Source organism: Protopterus annectens, chromosome 3.part1, assembly GCF_019279795.1.
Source record: "Protopterus annectens isolate FY-2018-M chromosome 3.part1, PAN1.0, whole genome shotgun sequence".
In the NCBI taxonomy this organism is placed as follows: Eukaryota; Metazoa; Chordata; order Ceratodontiformes; family Protopteridae; genus Protopterus; species Protopterus annectens.
Window position 1 is genome coordinate 1,787,301,353 of NC_056732.1, and position 20,549 is coordinate 1,787,321,901.

General features: G+C 40.2%; 1 protein-coding gene across 1 annotated transcript in view; it reads left to right on the forward strand.

Annotated features, from left to right (window-relative positions):
* LOC122798671 (zinc-binding protein A33-like) overlaps positions 1-20,549 on the forward strand; it is a 1,060,809-nt gene that overhangs the window by 887,091 nt on the left and 153,169 nt on the right. Inside the window, exon 3 of the mRNA XM_044067764.1 lies at positions 7,212-7,445. Within this exon, the coding sequence (XP_043923699.1) occupies positions 7,212-7,445 (234 nt within the window). The remainder of the gene's footprint in view (positions 1-7,211; positions 7,446-20,549) is intronic.

Genomic DNA, 20,549 nt, shown 5'->3' on the forward strand with positions numbered 1-20,549 from the left:
ATTTGATTACAACATTTTCACAGAATGCCTTAAACATTAAAACCATTATTATTAAGAATTGGTCTTTTTTATTGGATGATATGTCTTTGAAAGAAATTTTAGGTTTGATTCCAAATGTTACCTTTAGAAAAGGGAGAAATTTTGGAATTCAAACAGAAAGACACTTATAGACATTATTGTGGAATGTTTAAGTGTGGGGCTTGCAGTATGTGTAAACACATATTTGTCACCGAACATTTTGAAATTAATGGGTCGATATTTTATTTGAAGGATAAATTCAATTGTAATAGCAAAGGGGTAGTTTATTTAGCCCAATGTAATCAATGCCCCGCATATTACATAGGGAAGACTGATGGAATGTACATAGATATATATATATATATATATATATATATATATATATATATATATATATATATATATATATATATATATATATATATATATATATATATATATATATATATATATATATATATATATATATATATATATATATATATATATATATATATATATATATATATATATATATATGTATATATATATATATATATATATATATATGCCACTATGTATATATATATATATATATATATATATATATATATATATATATATATATATATGAATATATGTATTAATAACTTTTTTGTTTGGATTCAGTATGCTAATTATGGTATAGAGTGTTTTAAAACACAAACATTTTTATTTAATTTTTTGTTTTATATGAACTGCTTGGCTCTCTTAATTTCAATTGTTTTAATTTGTCTGTTCAATTAATGAGATGAAAAATTTAGCCAATTACAAAGAAGGTACTTGTATAAAAAAGGTCTTCTAATGTGTTTTAAGTAAATTCTGATGAAGTCAAGTTAAACTGACGAAAGCGCTTAATTTTTGTATCTTAATAAAGAAGATTTTGGACTCGCAACAGTAATGCTTCCTATCTATGTATTAAAATTTAGAATGTCACTGTTTGGATTTATTATTAATACCGTTTATTGAAAACCCGCAGTGGTGGTGCAGCGGTAGCGTTGTCGCCTCACAGTAAGACGCTGTCCGGTTCGATTCTCGGCTAGAGCGTCTTCTGCGTGGAGACATGCGTGAATGGGCGTACCTTCGTTGAAGGTTGTGCATCAGGCCTGGCAAGTTGGTACGTAAAAATCAGTTGCCAATCATTAGCAGACTGGAGTTCCGCTGTGGCGACCCCTAACTGGGAAAAGCTGAAAGACACAAATTAATACCTTTTATTACATAATTTATATCACTAGTATTAAGGGTTGAATAGGCTAGGATGCCTTAACAATGAGGATAGACCTTGGTAATGTAATAAAATTAGGAATAATATACTGCAATACTTAGATGTATATATGTACAAATTATTTTTCTCAATTTTTATATACGTATATTTAACTGTTAACCATATTGAATAAGTAAAGCATATGAACTTTGGTAAGAATGCATGTAACTATTTTGGGAATATGTAGTCATGAGCTGAAATGGTTCCTCACAAGAAATCCCTGTGGGGGTTAAAACATGGGCCTTTCTGTTAACTGCACTGATTACAGTAGTTACTAGATAAGTAATAGGTAGCCTTTATTAGTTGGATGATGGAATAATATGTAGGAGGGGAAGTACATTTAAATGTTTTTTAGTTGGACTAAAAGTTTTAGCTGAAGAAGTCTCACCATTGGTGGGACAAAAAGCACTTTGAATTATCATTTTATTGTGGTGGCGCTGCGGAAGCATTGTTGCCTCACAGTAAGGTGCTGTCTGGTTCGATTCTCAGCTAGAGCGTCTTCTGCATGGAGACATGCGTGAATGGGCGTACCTTCATTGAAGGTTGTGCGTCAGGCCTGGCAAGCCGGTGCGTAAAATTCAACTGCCAATCATTAGCAGTTCGGAGTTCCGCTGTGGCGACCCCTAACCGGGAAAAGCCAAAAGACACAAGACTACCAAAAGGAACTATTAAATGTGTGTTTTATTTTGGCACCAACGGAGTGGACTCCAATTCCTTCTGTAGGCATTTTGTATTTGTATGATTGCCCATATCATAAATGATGCATCTATAAAGATGTTTCTTATCGAAAAAAAAAAAAAATGACTAAAACATGCATGTCCACAGCTGGTGAGGTTTGCTTGAATGTAACCATAAAGATTTGAATGAAAAATAAAGATAGTCTTGGGGATTCACAAGCCATGTAGCTGAAACACTTGATGCTCTTAAGGGGTCACTTGTGTATATCACATGGTTTGACCTTTTTATCCTTTGCTTTTGATCCTCCTGAGTGTATATGACAAATAGAGACAGTGCTATCGGTCATTTCTGGTAGGTTAGGATTTGTAAGCTAGTGATCTTAGTTAGGAACCTCTGGGGTCTTTCTAGTTGTTTGATAGGTCTAGTGAGGTACATTTCAAAGGGGACATTGTATTCAGTAACTGGCCTAATTAATCTATGCTGAATGTAAGGAGACAGTGACCGCTTTAGGTCTGGATGATATTCCCTTGGTGATGAACTGACCTAAGTAAGACTTTCGGACTGCTGTTGTCACATGATGCTCATAGGAGTGGAAGTTATTAACATGGTTACAATGTGTCTAAGAACATTCTTATTTTGGAGTGGGTTAGTTTTTTTTCCTGTATGCTGGCGGGAAGGGGTGGTCTACCAAATTGTAACAGTGTTGCACTTCTTGACATTTAATTTAAGCCCATCTGTGTGCATCAGTTATTTGAGTTAGTTTTTGATGAAGGGCGAGTCAGAGGGGAATATGACAGTGACTCCTAATTTGCAGACATCTGCCAACCTGGTTAGCTAGAGATTTTGCTTCATGGTCTGTACATCAGAAATGCAAATGCCAAACAAACAAGGTCCCATCACTGAGCCCTGTAATATCACTGGTTACCCTCATACTCTCTGATGAGGGACCTGCTACCCGCATCATGTGGGTTCTGTCCTTAAACAAATTTGCTATCCCCCTTACTGCAGAGGGATTGTTTGCAACGAGTTTAGCTTACTAACTATGCCAGAATGGGGGATGTTGTCATACGTTTTGGCCAGGTCAAGGTATGCTATGTAGACAGCATGACCACTGATTACAACCAGTGTTACTCTTTCAAAAACAATTAATGTTTTGGAGGAGAAATGAGGTTTAACGGAAGGCAGGAATTTTATTGAGCTATGTAATATTACATTGAAAATGACTCTATACAAGATTATAAGTGATGTATAATGTTTGCAACTGAAAATGTCAGTATGGTTTGTTTTCATTTATATCAATGTATGTTTGTCTATGTCATAAATGATAATCCAATAAATATTTTATTTGTTTAAAAAAAAAAAAGATGAGAGGCTTCTTTTACAAAATCACCTAATTTAAAGCAAACGATTACAGCAAGAACCAGCTGAACAGAACACACCAACAGATACTAATATGCTTAAAATTAGATACTGATCTGAAATGCTGTGCATATATGAGACTATTTCTTAAGAATGAAAACCCAAGATTTCACCAAAACCACAACTGAACAAACATTCGGATCACCGGAATATTACTGTGGGGAAAATAACTATTTGGCCACTATGGTCAACTTTGCTCCTTTTCCCACTGTACTGTGATCTTGGAGTTGGTATATTTAGCTAGGAGGAGTATGAGGGGCACAACAGCCCCCCCCCCACATGGATGGGTTTGACTTGCGTTGCTTCAGTTTGATTTTTTTTTTGTGTTGCCAAACAAGTGGTTAGGTTCCCAGAGTTTCTAATTGGTGATCTGAGTGTTCATTCAGTTGAGGTTTCGGTGAAGTAATCTTGACATTTAGTGATTTGGGTAAGTGGGTTTTCATTATTATGAAATAACACTTTATGTATGTACATGGGTCTATGTGGCCTCTTATGTTGATGCCAGCAACTTGACAATATAGAAGCTCAACAAAATGCACAACCCTTAACCTGTACTGAATGAACTGTAACTCAGAAGTTTTCACTTTGGCATCGGCGGAGCCCAATGGATGTGGTGGTTGTTACCTGGTCAGCTGGGTACACAAAAGGCATAGCTCATGACAGTTGAGCTTTATACATCATCATCATCCCCTTTTTCCCATTTACATGGGGTAGGGGTATTGTATTAACTGTTGCCAACTCTCTCGATTCAGTGCCACTCTCCTGCCTTCTTCAACACTCATGCCTGACTGTCCCAGATCTTCTTTCACACAATCCATCCACCTCTTTGCTGGATGCCCTCGCTTCCTCTTACCTTCTTCCTGTCTGTCCCAAATCTCCCTCACCAGATTGTCTTCTGCTTTTCTACACATGTGCCCAAACCATTGTAATTTGTTTTCTTTGATCTTTTCTGCAATTGGAGCTACTTTGGCTTCTGCTCTTATGTCCTCATTTCTTCGCCTGTCCCGCAGTGTGCATCCTACCACCTTTCTCAGGCACTTCATTTCCATCACCTCTAGCTTCTTCAACTGTTCTGCCTTTGCAAAGAAACTAAGAAAGAAGTTGCAATAGCAAAGAATAGGGCATCAGAGGCACTCTATCAGCTTCTGGAAAGTGACTCAGTAAGGGGCACAAAGAAACTATACCAGGTTGCAAGGCAAAGACAGAAAGATAAAGAAGATAGTCAGACACCCTTCATAAGGGATTCCAGCAACAACCTGCTTACTAGCCCACAGGACATTAAAGGCAGATGGAAGGAGTATTTCCAGCAGCTTCTGAATGAAGAAAACCCCACAGAAGCGGTACTGCCCCAGAAACAGCCTACAATGAGAGTAGAAGAGGAGCCCAGCTTAGAAGAAGTAAGAGCAGCACTAAGGAAAATGAAGTCAGGGAAAGCAGCAGGCTCAGATGAGGTCACAGCAGATATGATAAAGATGCTGGGTGAGCTAGGGGAGAAATGGCTCCTGAGGGTACTAATTGCAGTGTGGAGAGAAAGGCATATTCCAGATGACTGGAGAATAAGCATACTCGTGCCAGTGTACAAGAACAAAGGGGACATCCACAACTGTGGACAGTACAGAGGCATCAAACTCCTACAACATTGCATGACAGTTGTGGAGAGGGTGATTGATAAACGGATACGCAGAACAGTAGAATGTAAGACGGGAGATGAACAGTTCGGATTCAGATCAGGATGCAGCACAATTGACCCGATGTTTGTATTGAGACAGATACTTGAGAAGAAACTAGAGAAGAGGAGAGAGTCAAAGTGGGATTTCCTAGACTTGGAGAAAGCATATGACAAGGTCCCAAGAAAGCTGATCTGGGCAGTACTGCTGTGGTTTGAAGTCCCAGAAACATTGGTAGAATTAGTACAGGCTATGTAGAAGGACCCAGTGACTCAAGTACAGTGTTTGGCCTCACTGAGGGGTTCCCAGTGGGAGTGGGTGTACACCAGGGTTCCGCTCTGAACCCACTGCTGTTCTTACTTGTATGTATGCAGACAATGTGGCAGTACAGGCAGACTCTGATCTACAACTTCAGCAAAGGATAGGAGAATGGAATGCAAATCTGAAGGCACATGGAATGAAACTAAGCACAGATAAGACAGTGGTAATGGCAGCAGATTGGGGAAATCAGAAGAAGCTGAGAATAGAGATAGATGGAAAGATAGTGGAACAGGTAAACCGCTTCAAGTATCTGGGAGGGGTGGTTGAGGAGAAGGGTAGTCTGAATAAAGAGGTCAAAGCTAGAATCAGAGGGGCTGCAGCCAACTGGCCTAGAGTATCAGGTGTAGTATATGACAGAAGAATGCCAAAGAAGCTGAAAAGTAAGGTGTACAAGACAGTGGTGTGACCACTACTACTGTATGGTACAGAAACCTGGGCAGTAAAGGCAGAACAGTTGAAGTTGAGCTTTTTACATGGTACTGTATAACTTCTCTTTGACTTACTTATGCCTGTTCTTTTCCCAAACCATAGCTTTTCTATAAGTTACCAAAGATTGTCTTTTTGTGACCTCACAAATGAATACCTGCATGTGTGTAACTGTTATCTAAACAGTTTAGCAGCATACTGTAGTGAAGCACCTGATTCACTGAATGTTTTCCCACTCTCAGGAAGTCACATACTCAAAACATCGCCATTACCAACATCACACAGCAAACAAAAGATTCATTCCAATGTGGGAAAGCCCTCCCACCCCCAGTCTCTATATATACCTACACTGTGGTCACACAGATGTGTAGAAGACGCAAACAGTAGAAGGCAAAACTAAGTATCATCTGCATCTTCTTACTTACTTCAAACCAGAAACATAGTAGGCAACGTATAGCACTCCAATGCTATGAAACATGCAAACTTCCTGTGCACTGACTATGGGAAACAAATGACCTTCCTGCACACTGACTTCAGGAAGCAAGTGAACTCCCTGTACACTGACTATGGGAAATCAATGAACTTCCTGTATACTGACTATAGGAAGCAAGTGACCTCCCTGTACACTGACTATAGGAAATCAATGAACTTCCTGTATACTGACTATACAAAGCAAATGACCTTCCTGACTCGGTAAAGCAGGATAAGACACAAGAACTATCAGTAGATAAAGACATCGGTCATGTTTTTCCTGTAAGATTGTATGTTGTAGGTACAGAAAGGTGGCTATGGCTCCCTATTGAAATGTCGGCACTCGAAATGCAGAGTGCTAACAAGGCAGAAAAAAAGGCCAAAAATATAGGAGAAGAGTGAATTTCAAAAATCGGTTCTCTGCTTAAAACTTTTTTTTGCAGAGGGTATAAGCTGTCTCTGCATCCCTCCATGGGGAGGGGGCAAGCCGCTCGCAGCCCAAACTTAACTCCAATATCACCATACCTCAGAGAAATGGGAATATTCAGAGGAATGGCATCTTAGAATTAGACTCGCTCTAGCAGGTCCTGACATTTCAAATGGTTACTGATGGGAGCTATAAATATAACTATTTTAGCAGAATGAAGTAATAGAAAATTTCAAGCTGCCATTGGTGTGTGTGTGTGTGTGTGTGTGTGTGTGTGTGTGTGTGTGTGTGTGTGTGTGTGTGTGTTTGTGTGTGTGTATAGTTTTACAGCTTACAGTCTGTACTGTCCATAGCCATTTATAGCTTTGTTCTGCTGGATATGGCATTTCCTGAGCAGGAAAAAGGACGATTAACCTAAAGTGACATGTCATGTCTGAGTTTGTTTGTTTACTACAGCGTGCTACGAGGGTTATGGTTCTAAATTCAGATTTCTGTCTTCTAGGATGAAGCCCAGAGCTTGGAACAGCACATTACATCAGAATTTGCCAAGCTGCAGCAGTATCTCCAGGACAAGAAGCAACAGCTGATCCAACAGCTCAAGGAGGAAGCTGCAGGAATTCTGGAAAAGATGGCAAAAAATTTAGAGAAAATTGAAGAAATGAATGAGGCTATTCAGAAGTATAAATCCAACATTGAATCAACATTACAGCAGGAAGACTCTGTACTTTTTCTCAAAGTAAGAAATCATTCACATTCTGTTCATAATGAAATGATTTAGTGACTCACTCTGTAGCGAGACAGAGTGTGTAGTGCTGCTCTTACATACCCAGTGTCTGTGTCATGGGATCTTTGTTCACTGCTTCAGTCACTGGGGATGCTTTACTCATAACATATACACAATGACGGATATATATGTATGCATATAGGATCATAGGAAATTACTAGGCTAATGGCCCTAGGGCCCTTACAAGCCTAGCCAAGTTCTTACCCTTATTTCCATGATCAGCACCTATTGCCTCCATCCAGGAGGGACACAGGTGGAGCCCCTGGGGTGAATTTATAGTCACCCGTTCAATTGTCTGGATGGCATTTGAAGAGAGCCAATAAGGAGCTCTGCCTGACATGAAGTGCAAGTCTGTTCCAAAGGTGTGGAAACCTCTGGGAGAAAAATCTGTCCTTCCAGCAGGCTTTATTAATGTCCCATACCAGGTTAAGGTCCTTGGAGTGAGTAAACCCGTGTAACATTTGGCTTTCGCATATGAAGCATTATCAATAACATAGGAGATTGTCTTACATGCAAGGCAGAGATCACCTCTGAGTAGTCTGCATGAAACAGAATAACATGACAGTGATTTTAGATGATTCCCATAGGATGGATGTTGAAGACCTTGAATTTTCCTTGTGAGGAACCTTTGTGGTTTCTCCAGTTGCTGCAGGTGCTTAGAAAGATACATACCAAAAGGGGCATTGTACTCAGTTATTGGCCTGATGACAGAAGAGTACAGGGAGGTAATAACTTGTTTTTTTTTCTGGAGGCAATGCCCTTACTTAGGAGATGAGCAATATAAAATGCCCTTCTTACCACTGTGGAAACATGGTGGTCAAAGTTAAAGTTGCTGTCAACCTGTGTGCCCAGGTCTGTCACTACTGAGTGAATACTTAGGGTGTTACTATTGATGTGGTAGTTAGCAGGAACATTTCACTTACTGAAAGGGATGATAATACATTTTTTGCATTGAGTTTAAGGGCATGACTTTGGCACCAATCATTTGTTTGTGTAAGACCCTCTTGTAGGATGTTGACATCATTTGGAGATTCTATGACCGCTCCCAGTTTGTAGTCATCAGCAAACTTTGTCAGCCACAGACCTTTAGTTTTTGCTTGTACTTCAGAGAAAAAGTTTCCAAAGAGTAGAGGTCCAGGACTGATCCCTGTGGATCACCACTGGCTACAGGTCTGCTGTTGGAGGTGGATTCCTCCTATTTTGACTATATGAGTTCCATCAGTCAGCTAGTTAGTGACTCGTGTATTGATATAAGGGTTGATGCTTAGTTGGGTGAGTTTGTTATTGATGCCTGAGTGGGGGATAGTGTCAAATGACTTGGCTAAGTCAAGTAAGCTGAATGCACAGATTTCTCCTCACCCAGGGCCTTGATGATTGTCTCAAATAAGTTCACCAGGTTTAACAGGTATGACCTCCCTTTAACAAATCCAAACTGAGTAGGGTCATGTGTTTGGAGATTACCTGTATCTTTGTTGATCAGGTCCATGATGATTCACTCCATGGCCTTGCAGATACGTTTAGTCAGACTAATAGGTCTCTAGTTCCTGGGTTTAGTGGAATCACCACCTTTGTGCAAGGGAATGAAGATGGCTGTTTTGCATTCAGCTGGTACGAAGCTGATGCTTAGACTGTGATTGAAAAGAGTACCCAATGGAATTGCTAATTCATGTTGGATCCCTTATAGGATGTACCCTGGGATGTTTTCAGGTCCCATATATGCTGTCGTTTTGGCCTTAGAGAGGGCATGTATGACCTGCTTTTTAGAAATGCAAGGTGGGGGACAGGTGGTAGGGATGTCATGGAGTACATGTGTGTGGTGGGGACAGGGGAGTAAAGTTTTCACAGAATCTGTCAGCCAACAGGTTAGCTATGTCCACAGGCTCAGTATGTGTTGTATCATTAACTACCAGTTCTGCACAAGTCTGGACCTTTCCTTTTAGGTTACAGATGTAACTATAGAATCCCTTGTGGTTGTCCTTTGTTGAGGAATCTAATTTGGACTCGTACTTTAATTTGGAGGACTTCACAAAACATCTTATTTGCTTGTTTGACCTAAGGGAGGGAGCATTTCCAGTTTAGGAAGGCTCACTCCCTCTTGCTCTTAGACAGCAATTTCTTCCTCTTATTCTAAAGCCTGTTGATGGTAGTTGTCCACTAAGCAGGTATGCTCTTCCTTGAGGAGCATGTTTGGGTTATATAAGGTACTACCAAGTCAATGGAGTTATACAGGTGTTTTACTAAAGAGCTTGGCATAGTTTCCATTTACATCTGAGGGAGGAGGTATAGTGAAGATATTTAACCATCCTATAAGAAGTTATAATCTGCTTTGGAGAAGTGTTTTTTTAGTTTGGTTGTTGCTGGGGTGTGGTTAGGTGTGATAGTACAAATGAGACTGCTTTGTGGTCAGATCTCACAGTGGGGGTGCTACAGTGGTCCCCCATATTGGTGAGCTCCAGATCCAGGATGTTGGCACCCCTTGTTGGGGTGTCAACCAGATGATCCAGAGCACTGGTGTTAATGAAGTCAAGGAACCCTTGGGAAAATGAGTTTGAATATGAATAATATACCCAGTTAATGGATGGGTAGTTGACGCCACCCAAAACCAATGGTGTTTGTATGTATCTTGATAGACTCAAGTATGCCAAATAGAGTGGGTGTCCTGATTCATGGAGGGGGTGCTAGAGCTGGCGATGACTTGAATAGGTGTCCTACCAACAGTTAATTGCAGTGTCTCCAAGTAGTCATACAGTTTAACCAATCTGGAGGTGTATTTATCTCTAATGAATATTGGTAAACCACCTCCTTTAGTTTTCACACCCTCAGTTTAAGGTCTAAGTGTGTGGAGAAGAAGGTGTAACCTGGTATGGCTGGGGTGCTCTCCACTGCCTTGAACCAGGTCTCCTTGACTGCACAAATGTCTGCTTCATCCAAGGTGAGGACAGCTTCCAGTGAGTGCAGTTTCATGTTGAGACTCCTAGCAATTTAGCAGCATAACCTTGAGGTTGTTTTCAGATGGAGTTTTTATGTTGGAAATTTTGGTCTTGAGACACTGCCTTAAAAAGGTATTATGGGGGTGGCAAGAACCTTAGCCATTAGCTGAAATCTCAGGGGTGATAGATGAAGACCATCTGAAAGCATTGAGGTCTGTCAATCATATCGTCCCAGGCTGACAGTTAGTGAATCCCCTTAGAATGACACCAGAAGCTAAGCCAATTATTGAAATCAATCATTTTCTGTTTGTAGTGAGGCATCATTCTAGGTGAAGGTAAAATGCTGCTTAAGGCCAGGGATATATCTAGCTGAGACACAGTCTGAGAGCTCAATCATGTCTCCCTTCATATTGTCCAGAGAGGTATATCTCAAGTCATTCACACCAACATGGACTATGACAGAATCATAACAGTGCCTGTCATTGAGAGACATGAGTGCGTGTGTGATGTGGCAGATCCTGGCATCTGACAGACAGCTGACTGTGACCTTTTCCTTATCCATCCTGGTGAGAGGGAGATCAGTGTGTCTCACAATGGCATCACCGATGACAAATGTGTTTGATTTTATGTTTTCCCTTAAGGGTATGACTGATGAGACACTGGTGCATGAGCTATCATGTGTATTGTGTTCTGCAGAGGAAGTATTATGTGAAGCATGATTGTGTTTGTATTTGGGAGGTCTTTAGTGTTTAGGTATGTTTCTGGTGAAGACCTCCACATATGTAGGTATGTGTGATGTGAGTTTGAGTGGAGTAGGAGGTGAGGTGTGTATGCTGATAACCCACTTATTGTCATATGTACTAACTGATGTGTGAGAGCATGGATTCAAGGTTCATAATATAGTTGCATCTCTCACATGTGATGAGTTTGTGTTGACTAGGAACAGTGAGTTTTCGGTGAACATGAGACAGTTGCTATACTGCCTCTAAATACCACATTGACCAAGCTAGCTGGAGAAACTGTGGGAAATTGTCCGTCCATATATATATATATATATATATATATATATATATATATATATATATATAATCATATGTATTGATATGGCAGCAGGTGATGCATATAGTGAATAAAGATAATTTTCTGAGCAGCATCAGTCTGAGTGTTCAGCTTTTAAACGTGAATAGGACGCAATGTTTCCAATTGTTTCTTTTCATTATTTTCATTCATTCTTCCACTGGAAATATTGTATCGAATCTCATGTTCTCATATTGCATCAAATGCCACTGCTATATGTGTACTGTCCTATATTGTACAATATGTTTGCTTTAGTGGAGCCTGTACTGTACTGTATTTGTTTTTTTTTTTTTTTTTTTTTTCTTTCGGGTTTCAAGAGCCTTTCTCCCTGGGCCCCCACTGAAAATGGGATATCCCCCCTGTCGGACTATCACTGTAAACAAAGGTTAAATAAATACAATAAATAAACAGAAAAAAAACAAAAACTCTTTTCAGTATATGCTAAATCCTTGAACAGAATACTTTCTCTCATGGTGTCTATACTAACCCACTCCCATCCATCTGGTTTAAGGGTCCCAAAGTCTAACATTTTATTGAATATGGTTTACAAAACTCCTTTTATGGATGACCTATCCCATCAACATTGTCCACCCATTTATTAACCAGGTAGGCCCACTGGATGCACAGTCCTTTTACAGGGAGACCAGGGAGCAAATTAAGGCGGAGAGACTGAAACCCTATAGAAATAGAAAGATGTTATGCTAATGGTCCGGGGGGCTTTTTAGGCCTAGCCAAGCAGAACTTCTAGGTGCTACTTGTTTCCATGACATAGGTGTCACTACAGGAATAAATTTGCACTTCTTGTCGATTGTTAAATTTGGTGGTGGTGGGGGGGTACTTTGTTCTACATGGATAGGAAGCCTATTCCAGAGAAGTGGAAGCCTGTACAGGATGTATTTGTTTCTCCAGCATGTCCTGTTTAGATTGCTGGAAAGGATAAACTTCTTAGAGCAGGTGTTTTTGATACTGTTGTTTTTGTTGACATGAAGCAGGTTCATATGGTATAGGTTCTAAGAAGGCCTTAAAGGCTAGATAGAGATCTGGAGACTGGAGAATGATCTAAGGCCGTCCCCATAATTCATGTGTTGGACTCCCTGGGTTCTTTTCGTAAGAAATTTCTGTTGGCATTCAAGTTGAAGCCTGTATCTTTACAGGTGCATGCAAAAAGGACCATTGTATTCAATTATTGATCTAATAAGGGCCAAAAACAAATGGATAGTATCCTCCCTGGTCCTGGATGCAATGCTCTTTCTTACTGGTCTTGCTATATAAAATGACTTCCTAACTGTGGTGGACACATGTCAGTCAAAGAACAAATCCAGTATCATCACAAGTCCATAAACCCCTATCATTTCTACCTTAAGATGTGTATTGTCAATGTTGTAGTTTGCAGGAATAAATGGTTTACCAAAGAAGACCATTATGAACATTTTTTTGTATTTAGTTTGAGTCTGTGGTTCTTGCACCTATTGCTCATTTGTTTGAGACCCTCCTGTACAATGTTTGTGTCTTTGGGAGAATTCTATGACTGCCCTGAGCTTTCAGTCATCTGCAATATTGGTCAGCCACAACCCATTGACATTGGCCTGGATATCTTCGAAGTAATGCCAAATAAGAGCAGTGCCAGTACTGGTCTGTGGGGAATTCCATTTATTACTGTCCTTTTAGCTGACATGGAGTCACCTGTTCTTATGTCTGGCATCCTGTGTGAAAAACCAATTGGTACCCAGTAGGTGGCATATAGATTTCTTTGTAATATTTTGACTATACTTGAGTGGAGAATAATACTGAATGCCTTGGTCAAGCTCATATAGCCCAGAGGAATTGATTTGTCCTGATCCATGCACTTTGTGATCTTCTCAGTAAAAGCTCACTGGGTTCAGCAGAAAAACCTAAACTGACTGGGATCCAGTGTGTATAAATTCATGAAGTCTTTGCATGTCATTTCCAAGGCCATTCTTTCCATGGCTTTACATATATTACACTGGCCAAAATAATTGATCTCTTGTTTCCCAGATCACTAGAGGGATCACCCTTGTGCAGTGGAATAACAGTTGCTGTCTTCTAGTCCATGGGTGCAAACCCAGTTTCAAGGCTTGGATTAGATAGCTTCATTAGGGAGGCCTATTTCAAGCCAATTAGGAAGCATCCTGGTATGTTTCCAGGACATGCAGGTTCTGTGTTCTTTGCATTTGAGAGAGCCTCTAGGACATGTTCTCTTGTGATAACAGGGGATGATATGGATTTTGATATCACTGTAGTGGCAACCAGGGGGAAGGTTCACTGAAGTTTGCACTGAATGTCTTCACCAGCAGGTTTGCAGTGTTGCCTGTTGCAGTAAAAGTGGTGCTATTTACTACCAGTTTGGCACACTGCTTACTTCCTTTCAGCTTTGTAACATAGCTGAAGAATGTCTCATGGTTGTCTTTAGCTTGGGAGGCTATGTTTAACTCAAATTTTGCTTTAGTGGTTTTTAAGTTGTTAAGATTTATGATTGTATTTTTGGCATGTTTATTGTGTTTAGCCATAATGTTTTCCTCCTGTACAGCATTTTATGGCTGGTGTCCACCAAGGTGGTTTATTTTTTGAAGATTTTGCTTTTGTTTTGCTTCTTATGAATGGGGACAGCTGTCTCTTTACAGTGGTGGGACTTTGGAATAGGTTGAATATTTTCCTGATCCATCAGATCCATTGGACTAAAGGTAAAATAGGAACTTGGCTCTGAAGGGTCTGAGGAAGACTTGGAAAAAGGAAGCAGCAACTTACAAACCATGAAATAACCATGTTAGATGATAGAAAGGACCGAAGAGTGCATAGTAATCTTTTGCCAGACTGGAAGAGAAAGATAGCCTGAGAGACATAAGAACCTGTCCAAGGTAGGTGGAGAGCTGTATGTCAAATACTGACAGATTTTACAGGAAATGCCTGCTTTTGACCCTTTGATGGTCCTGGTCGGCATGAGCCTAGAAAATAGTCTTACCTCCAGAAGGTTGTCTAGGCTGCCTATGCACAAAATTAGGATTTAGAAAGATAGTTCCTTTGAAATTTAGGAACAGGGCAAGCAAAGATTTGTTTAAGATTCTGCATCACCTTACACTTGTCTGGTAGGGTTCTAAGTAATTCTAAATAATTCTGCAGCAGCAGTACCAAAAAGATTCTAATTTTCCAATGGGGAATCCAAAAGTTTAGCTTTTATATCATCCAGGTAAAGCTTGCAGATGCAATCAGGAGTACCTCCTCCATAATGGAACCAGATACAGCAGCCCTAGAAGATGAATCAGCATGTCAGCTGTATCATAACTACATTACAAACAGTGGTGAGATTCAGCAGTCCTAGCATATGCATCAGCACTTCAGCTGCATCATAACTACATTATATAGGGGGTGAGATGAATCAGCCCTAAAAGATGCATCAGCTGCATTATAACTATATTATATAGAGTGATGAGATGCAGCATCCCTGGAAGATGCATCTGTGCATCAGCTGCATCATAACTACATTATATAGTGTGGTGAGATGCAGCAGCCCTAGAAGATGCATCATTACATCATAACTACATTATATAATGCGGTGAGATGCAGTGGCCCTAGAAGATGCATCAGCTGCATCAGCTGCATCATAACTACATTACAGAGTGGTGAGATGCAGCAGCCTTAGAAGATGCATCAGTTGCATCATAACTATGTTACATAGAGAGTGGAGATGCTGCAGCCCTAGAGGATGCAACAGTGCATCAGCTGCATCATAGCTACATTATTATAGAGTGGTGGGATGCTGCAGCCCTAGAAGATGCATCAGCTGCATCATAACTACAGTACAGAGTGTCTAACATAACACATACTAAAAATACTGTGCCAAAGAGGAATATTGTATGACTGCTGATAAAGTAAAAATAAGTCCCAACAAATAAGATCACGATTGCAGTCAACAGATATGGCAACACTTGAATAATCACAGTCATAAAATATAAAAAAAACATTTTATTGCGAACAGTAAGCGCTTTCACTAAATAGCTTCATCAGACCATGTAAGAAACTATTACAGAGCATTTAAAAACTTGAAAGAGCCAGTCAAAAAGTTTCATAGGATGACATCACATCCTAATAAAAACCACTACATTGTAGCAAGAACCCCTAGTGTGTACACTTGGTAAGGACTTGGAATATTCCCAAATCCATATAAGTAACAAACTAATACAATACAGATCTGAAAAGTTAATGTTCAGCTAAAATAACTAGTTATTATTTAGTTAAGAAATATACATCCATTACAACAAGGCCAATGCACTTTTTAAAAACATTAGAGACTTACGAATCGCTCCTACAGTACTCAATATATGGACTGCAAAATAATGCATGTAAAAACTATAATATAAAATAAATCATTAGAAAACCTTCATAACAAGTAAAGGTATGAGTACATTCCTCAGAATAGAGCCGTTGTTTTAAATATAAACAGCTGCACATAAAGGCCATAGCAGGACCTTAGTGTATAGTATGTAAACAGTTCGCACAACTGACATTTAAAATTCATGAATTGTTGAATGCTCTTCCATAATTATGCTAAAAAACATAATCTAAATAAATATTACAAGACAGAATCAAATCGCTCTATGAACAAGTAACATACTGATTATAAGAAGCTGCTAATATAAATAATAGCAAATACAGATCGTTGCATGTCATACATGGTGAGCCAATCAACTTTAAAAAACAGTCATACTATGCGTCTTATTCTACAATAGGGTACATAAAGAAGATACAACTAGTGTGTCTTAACAGTTATTTATAACACACCTATGCTGACTGCATTATTTTAAAAAGGAGACCAACTCACTAAAAAAGCGATTCATAACGTAGCTATATAAAAAAGCTACAACTATAAACCTTTGTTAAAATTCACTGCAACTCCACCAACAACTAACTAGCTTCAAGGACCGTATTTTAAGGCACCTTAGAGATATTTTACATGAAGTCCGTTTGGCCAACCATGTGAAATGTTTTCCTACGCATTCTTTTTACTTTCAAGTGTAAATATAATTATACCAAGTTCCAGAGGAGGTGATGTGAAGAATCTAACAGAAACCCGAGAAATTAAATGGATCACTAATCTTAGAGCACACAAGTATCCAGGGTTAAATACTGTAGGTCCCCTTAAACCTGTGTTAAAAAATAGGCATATATCCATTGGATGATTTTCTGAGGAAGGCTTGCCCCTTTAAGTGTTTAATGAATTTAAGCTACTGAAGGCGTGTTTAACATAAATGTTCCTGATAGGTACATAGATGGTTTAAAACATCCAGCACAGACCTAAAAGATTTATTGAACTGAAGAAGGCCTGAATAGGTTGAAAGCGCTTTTCTTCTTTTACCTTTTGGTTTTAAATGAAGTTTTAAGTTTAAATAAAGTCTAAAGTTTTAATTTTCAATGTTAAGGCTTCAGCGCTATCTTCTAGCTCCGTGGTGGTCAACTCAGGAATATTTTCTGTTTTTTCTCCCTTGTTTGCACCTGGGAAGACCTTTATCAGCTAAGGAAGTTTTTTTCTGCCATTGTTTATATTTTGACTCTCCATAGCTGCACATGGCTGACGTTGCTGCTGTTAATGTAAATGACAAACATGTACCTAAAGGTAAAACTCTAATGAAACTTTTTGGAGGTTTAGCTAATCCGTTGTTAAACATGAATTTGGAAACTGGTATTTTGACATATATGCCTGAACCTACTGTCTTGGCCTTTAATTGGTCTTTAATTTTCAATATTAAGGTTTCAACACTATCTTTTAGCTCCGTGGTGGTCAACTCAGGAATATTTTCTGTTTTTTTCACATTATGTAGAGTGGTGAGATGCAGCAGCCCTAGAAGATGCATCAGCTGCATCATAACTACATCATATATTGTGGAGAGATGCAGCAGCCCTAGAAGATGCATCAGCTGCATCATAACTACATAATATATTGTGGTGAGATGCAGCAGCCCTAGAAGATGAATCAGCACATCAGCTGCATCATAACCACATTATATAGTGTGGTGAGATGCAGCAGCCCTAGAAGATGCATCAGTTGCATCATAACTACATTATATAGAGTGGTGAAATGCAGCATCCCTAGAAGATGCACCAGTGCATCAGCTGCATCATAACTACATTATATAGAGTGGTGGGATGCAGCAGCCCTAGAAGGATACATCAGCTGCATCATAACTACATTATATAGTGTGGTGAGATGCAGCAGCCCTAGAAGATGCATCAGTGCATCAGCTGCATCGTAACTAAATTATATAGGGTGGTGGACATCTGCAATAAATAAACTCTATAATAAAATTACTGTCCAGGACAAAGAAGGAGCAATATATACAAAAGACATGCACACCTCTAGGCTGGTCAAATAGTATAATGCACAGGAAATACTCCAGGTGCAGTTAACTGACAAGACCCCTATTCAACTTGTAGCTAGATACAGGCCTCCAACTCTGATTCAAGATGACCACTCCCCCTATCTGGACCTTTTCAAATCTATCAAGATTCAACCCTTTACCTTGATTCTGGGTGGCTAACTATTCAACCATACATTGGAAGAAATACTGATGTCAAAACATAAATGCACAGAAATTCCTTGATTTTGTCAATGCAAATGCCTTGGACCAGTTGGTTGACACCCTGACAAGAGATGAAAATGTCTTGGACTTGGTATTCATAGGTTCATAGGTTCATACTAGGCTATCTGCCCTAGGGCATTTATAAGCCTAGCCAGAGTATGTATGGCTTTCGCCACCCATTTTAAATTAATTCTGCTATGCCCTTTTTCGAGGTTAGTATACTGTGCCTCTGTCTAACAGTGACACAGAAGTGATACCCGGGGTAAACCTACGATCTCCCATCCACTCATCAAGATTCCTCTTGAAAAGAGTCAATGAGGGACTCTGCCTAACCTGGACTGGGATTTTATTCCAGAGTGAAGGGAGCCTCTGGGTTATGAATCTGTCCCTCCAGCATGTCCTATTTATTTCAGTGCTGAGGTTCAAGTCTCTCGAGCGTGTAGCTCGATGGGATTTGGATTTTTTGAGGTGCAGCATGTCCCTTAATTCCGGGTTGGACATGGCCTTATACGTCAGGCACAGGTCACCTCTGAGCAGGCGGTATGCCACTGAGTAGAGCTGGAGTTTCTTTAACCAGGCAGCATATGGCATCTGTTTGAGCCATTTGATCCTCTTGGTGAAGTACTTTTGGGGTCTTTCCAGTTGCTGCAGTTGTTTGGTAAGGTACATCCCAAAAGGGGCATTGTACTCAATTATGGGCCTGATGAGGGATGAGTAAAGAGGCACAATGACCTCCCCTAATCTAGATGTGAATCCCTTCATGATTAGGTGGGCTATATAAAATGTTTTTCTAACCACTTTGGCCACGTGGTTGTCAAACGAGAGATTGCTATCAACTTGGGTCCCCAGGTCCCTAATTACTTCTTCTGTACTTAATGGATTACCACCTATGTGGTAATTTGTGGGCACTTTGTTTTTGCCAAAGGGGATGACTATACACTTTTGGCATTTAGCTTGAGGCCATGGCTCTGGCACCAGTTGTCTGTTTCTATGAGGCCCTTTTGGAGGATGCTTGTGTCGGCTGGAGAGTCGATTATGGCGCCCAGTTTGCAGTCATCTGCGAACTTGGTCAGCCACAGTCCTTCCGTGTTGGCCTGTACCTCCGAGAAATATATACCAAACAAGAGAGGTCCCAGGACTGAGCCTTGTGGGATGCCACTTGTAACTGGTTTGGAATCTGACATGGCTCCAGCAATTCTAACCATGTGGGTTCTGTCCTTGAGCCAGTTTGCAACCCATCTAGTGACATAGGGGTTTATATTTAAGCTGGTGAGCTTATCTATAATGCCAGTGGGGTATTGTATCGAAGGCTTTTGCGAGGTCCAGATAGGCTGTGTGGACCACCTTCCCTTCGTCAATGGCCTTGGTGACTGTTTCAAAGAAGTCAACCAGGTTTAAGAGGTAGGATCTGCCCTTAACAAAGCCAAACTGGGTAGGATCCAGTGTCTGTAGGTCCCCAATATCTTTATTTATGAGGTCCATGATGATCCTTTCCATAGCTTTGCAGACCAAGCTAGTCAGGATTATGGGGCGATAGTTTCCAGGGTCCGTTGAGGCACCACCTTTGTGGAGAGGGACCACTGTTGCTGTACGCCACTCTTTGGGTACATATCCTGTAGTAAGGCTGAGATTGAACAGTAGCTTTATGTTTGGGTTTAGCTCTTCTTGGAGTTCATGTAGGACGCAGCCTGGGACACCGTTTGGTCCCATTGATGCTGTGTTTTTTGCTTTGGAGAGGCCGGCTCCCACCTGAGCATCTGAGATGTCAGGGGGGCAGCACTCTGCTGGGATAGATATTTGCCCTTTTGGGGGGGGGGGAGTTTGCGCTGAACCTGTCAGCTAGGATGTTGGCAATGTCTGTGGGATCAGTGTATTTTTTGTCATTTTGGACTAATTCTGAGCATATCTGGGAATTCCCACCCAGGTTCCTAACATAACTAAAGAAAGCCTTGTGATTATCCTTAATGTCCTGTGCAATTTTTCTCTCGAAGCTGACCTTTGATGATTTTATGAGTGCCCTTAGTTTTTTGCTAATACTGATCAGAGATGCCTTCCCTTTTTGGGATTTTGCTCCATCATGTAGTAGCTTCCTCCTTGGCTGGGGTCCACCAGACAGGTCGTCTGCCTTTGGAGGGTTGGGTCTTAGTTTTATTTGGGATTGCATGATCCATGCAGTCCTGAAGGTGTTCATAGAATGCATTTATAAAGGATTCTGTGGTCTGGGCCGTATTTTCCACAGGCCCGGGGGCTTTGAAGGATTCCACCTCGGTTTTGAGGAGTGTGAAATTTGCTTTAGAGAAGTTTTTCACTGTGGTTTTCTGGGCAGGGGGTGGGGTCGGGATGTGAATATCCAGTGAGATCAGTTTATGGTCTGATCTTACCAGTGAGGGATACACTTCTGGTCTGGAGCATAGAGTCCCCATGTTGGTGATGATCAGGTCCAGTATGTTTTCCCC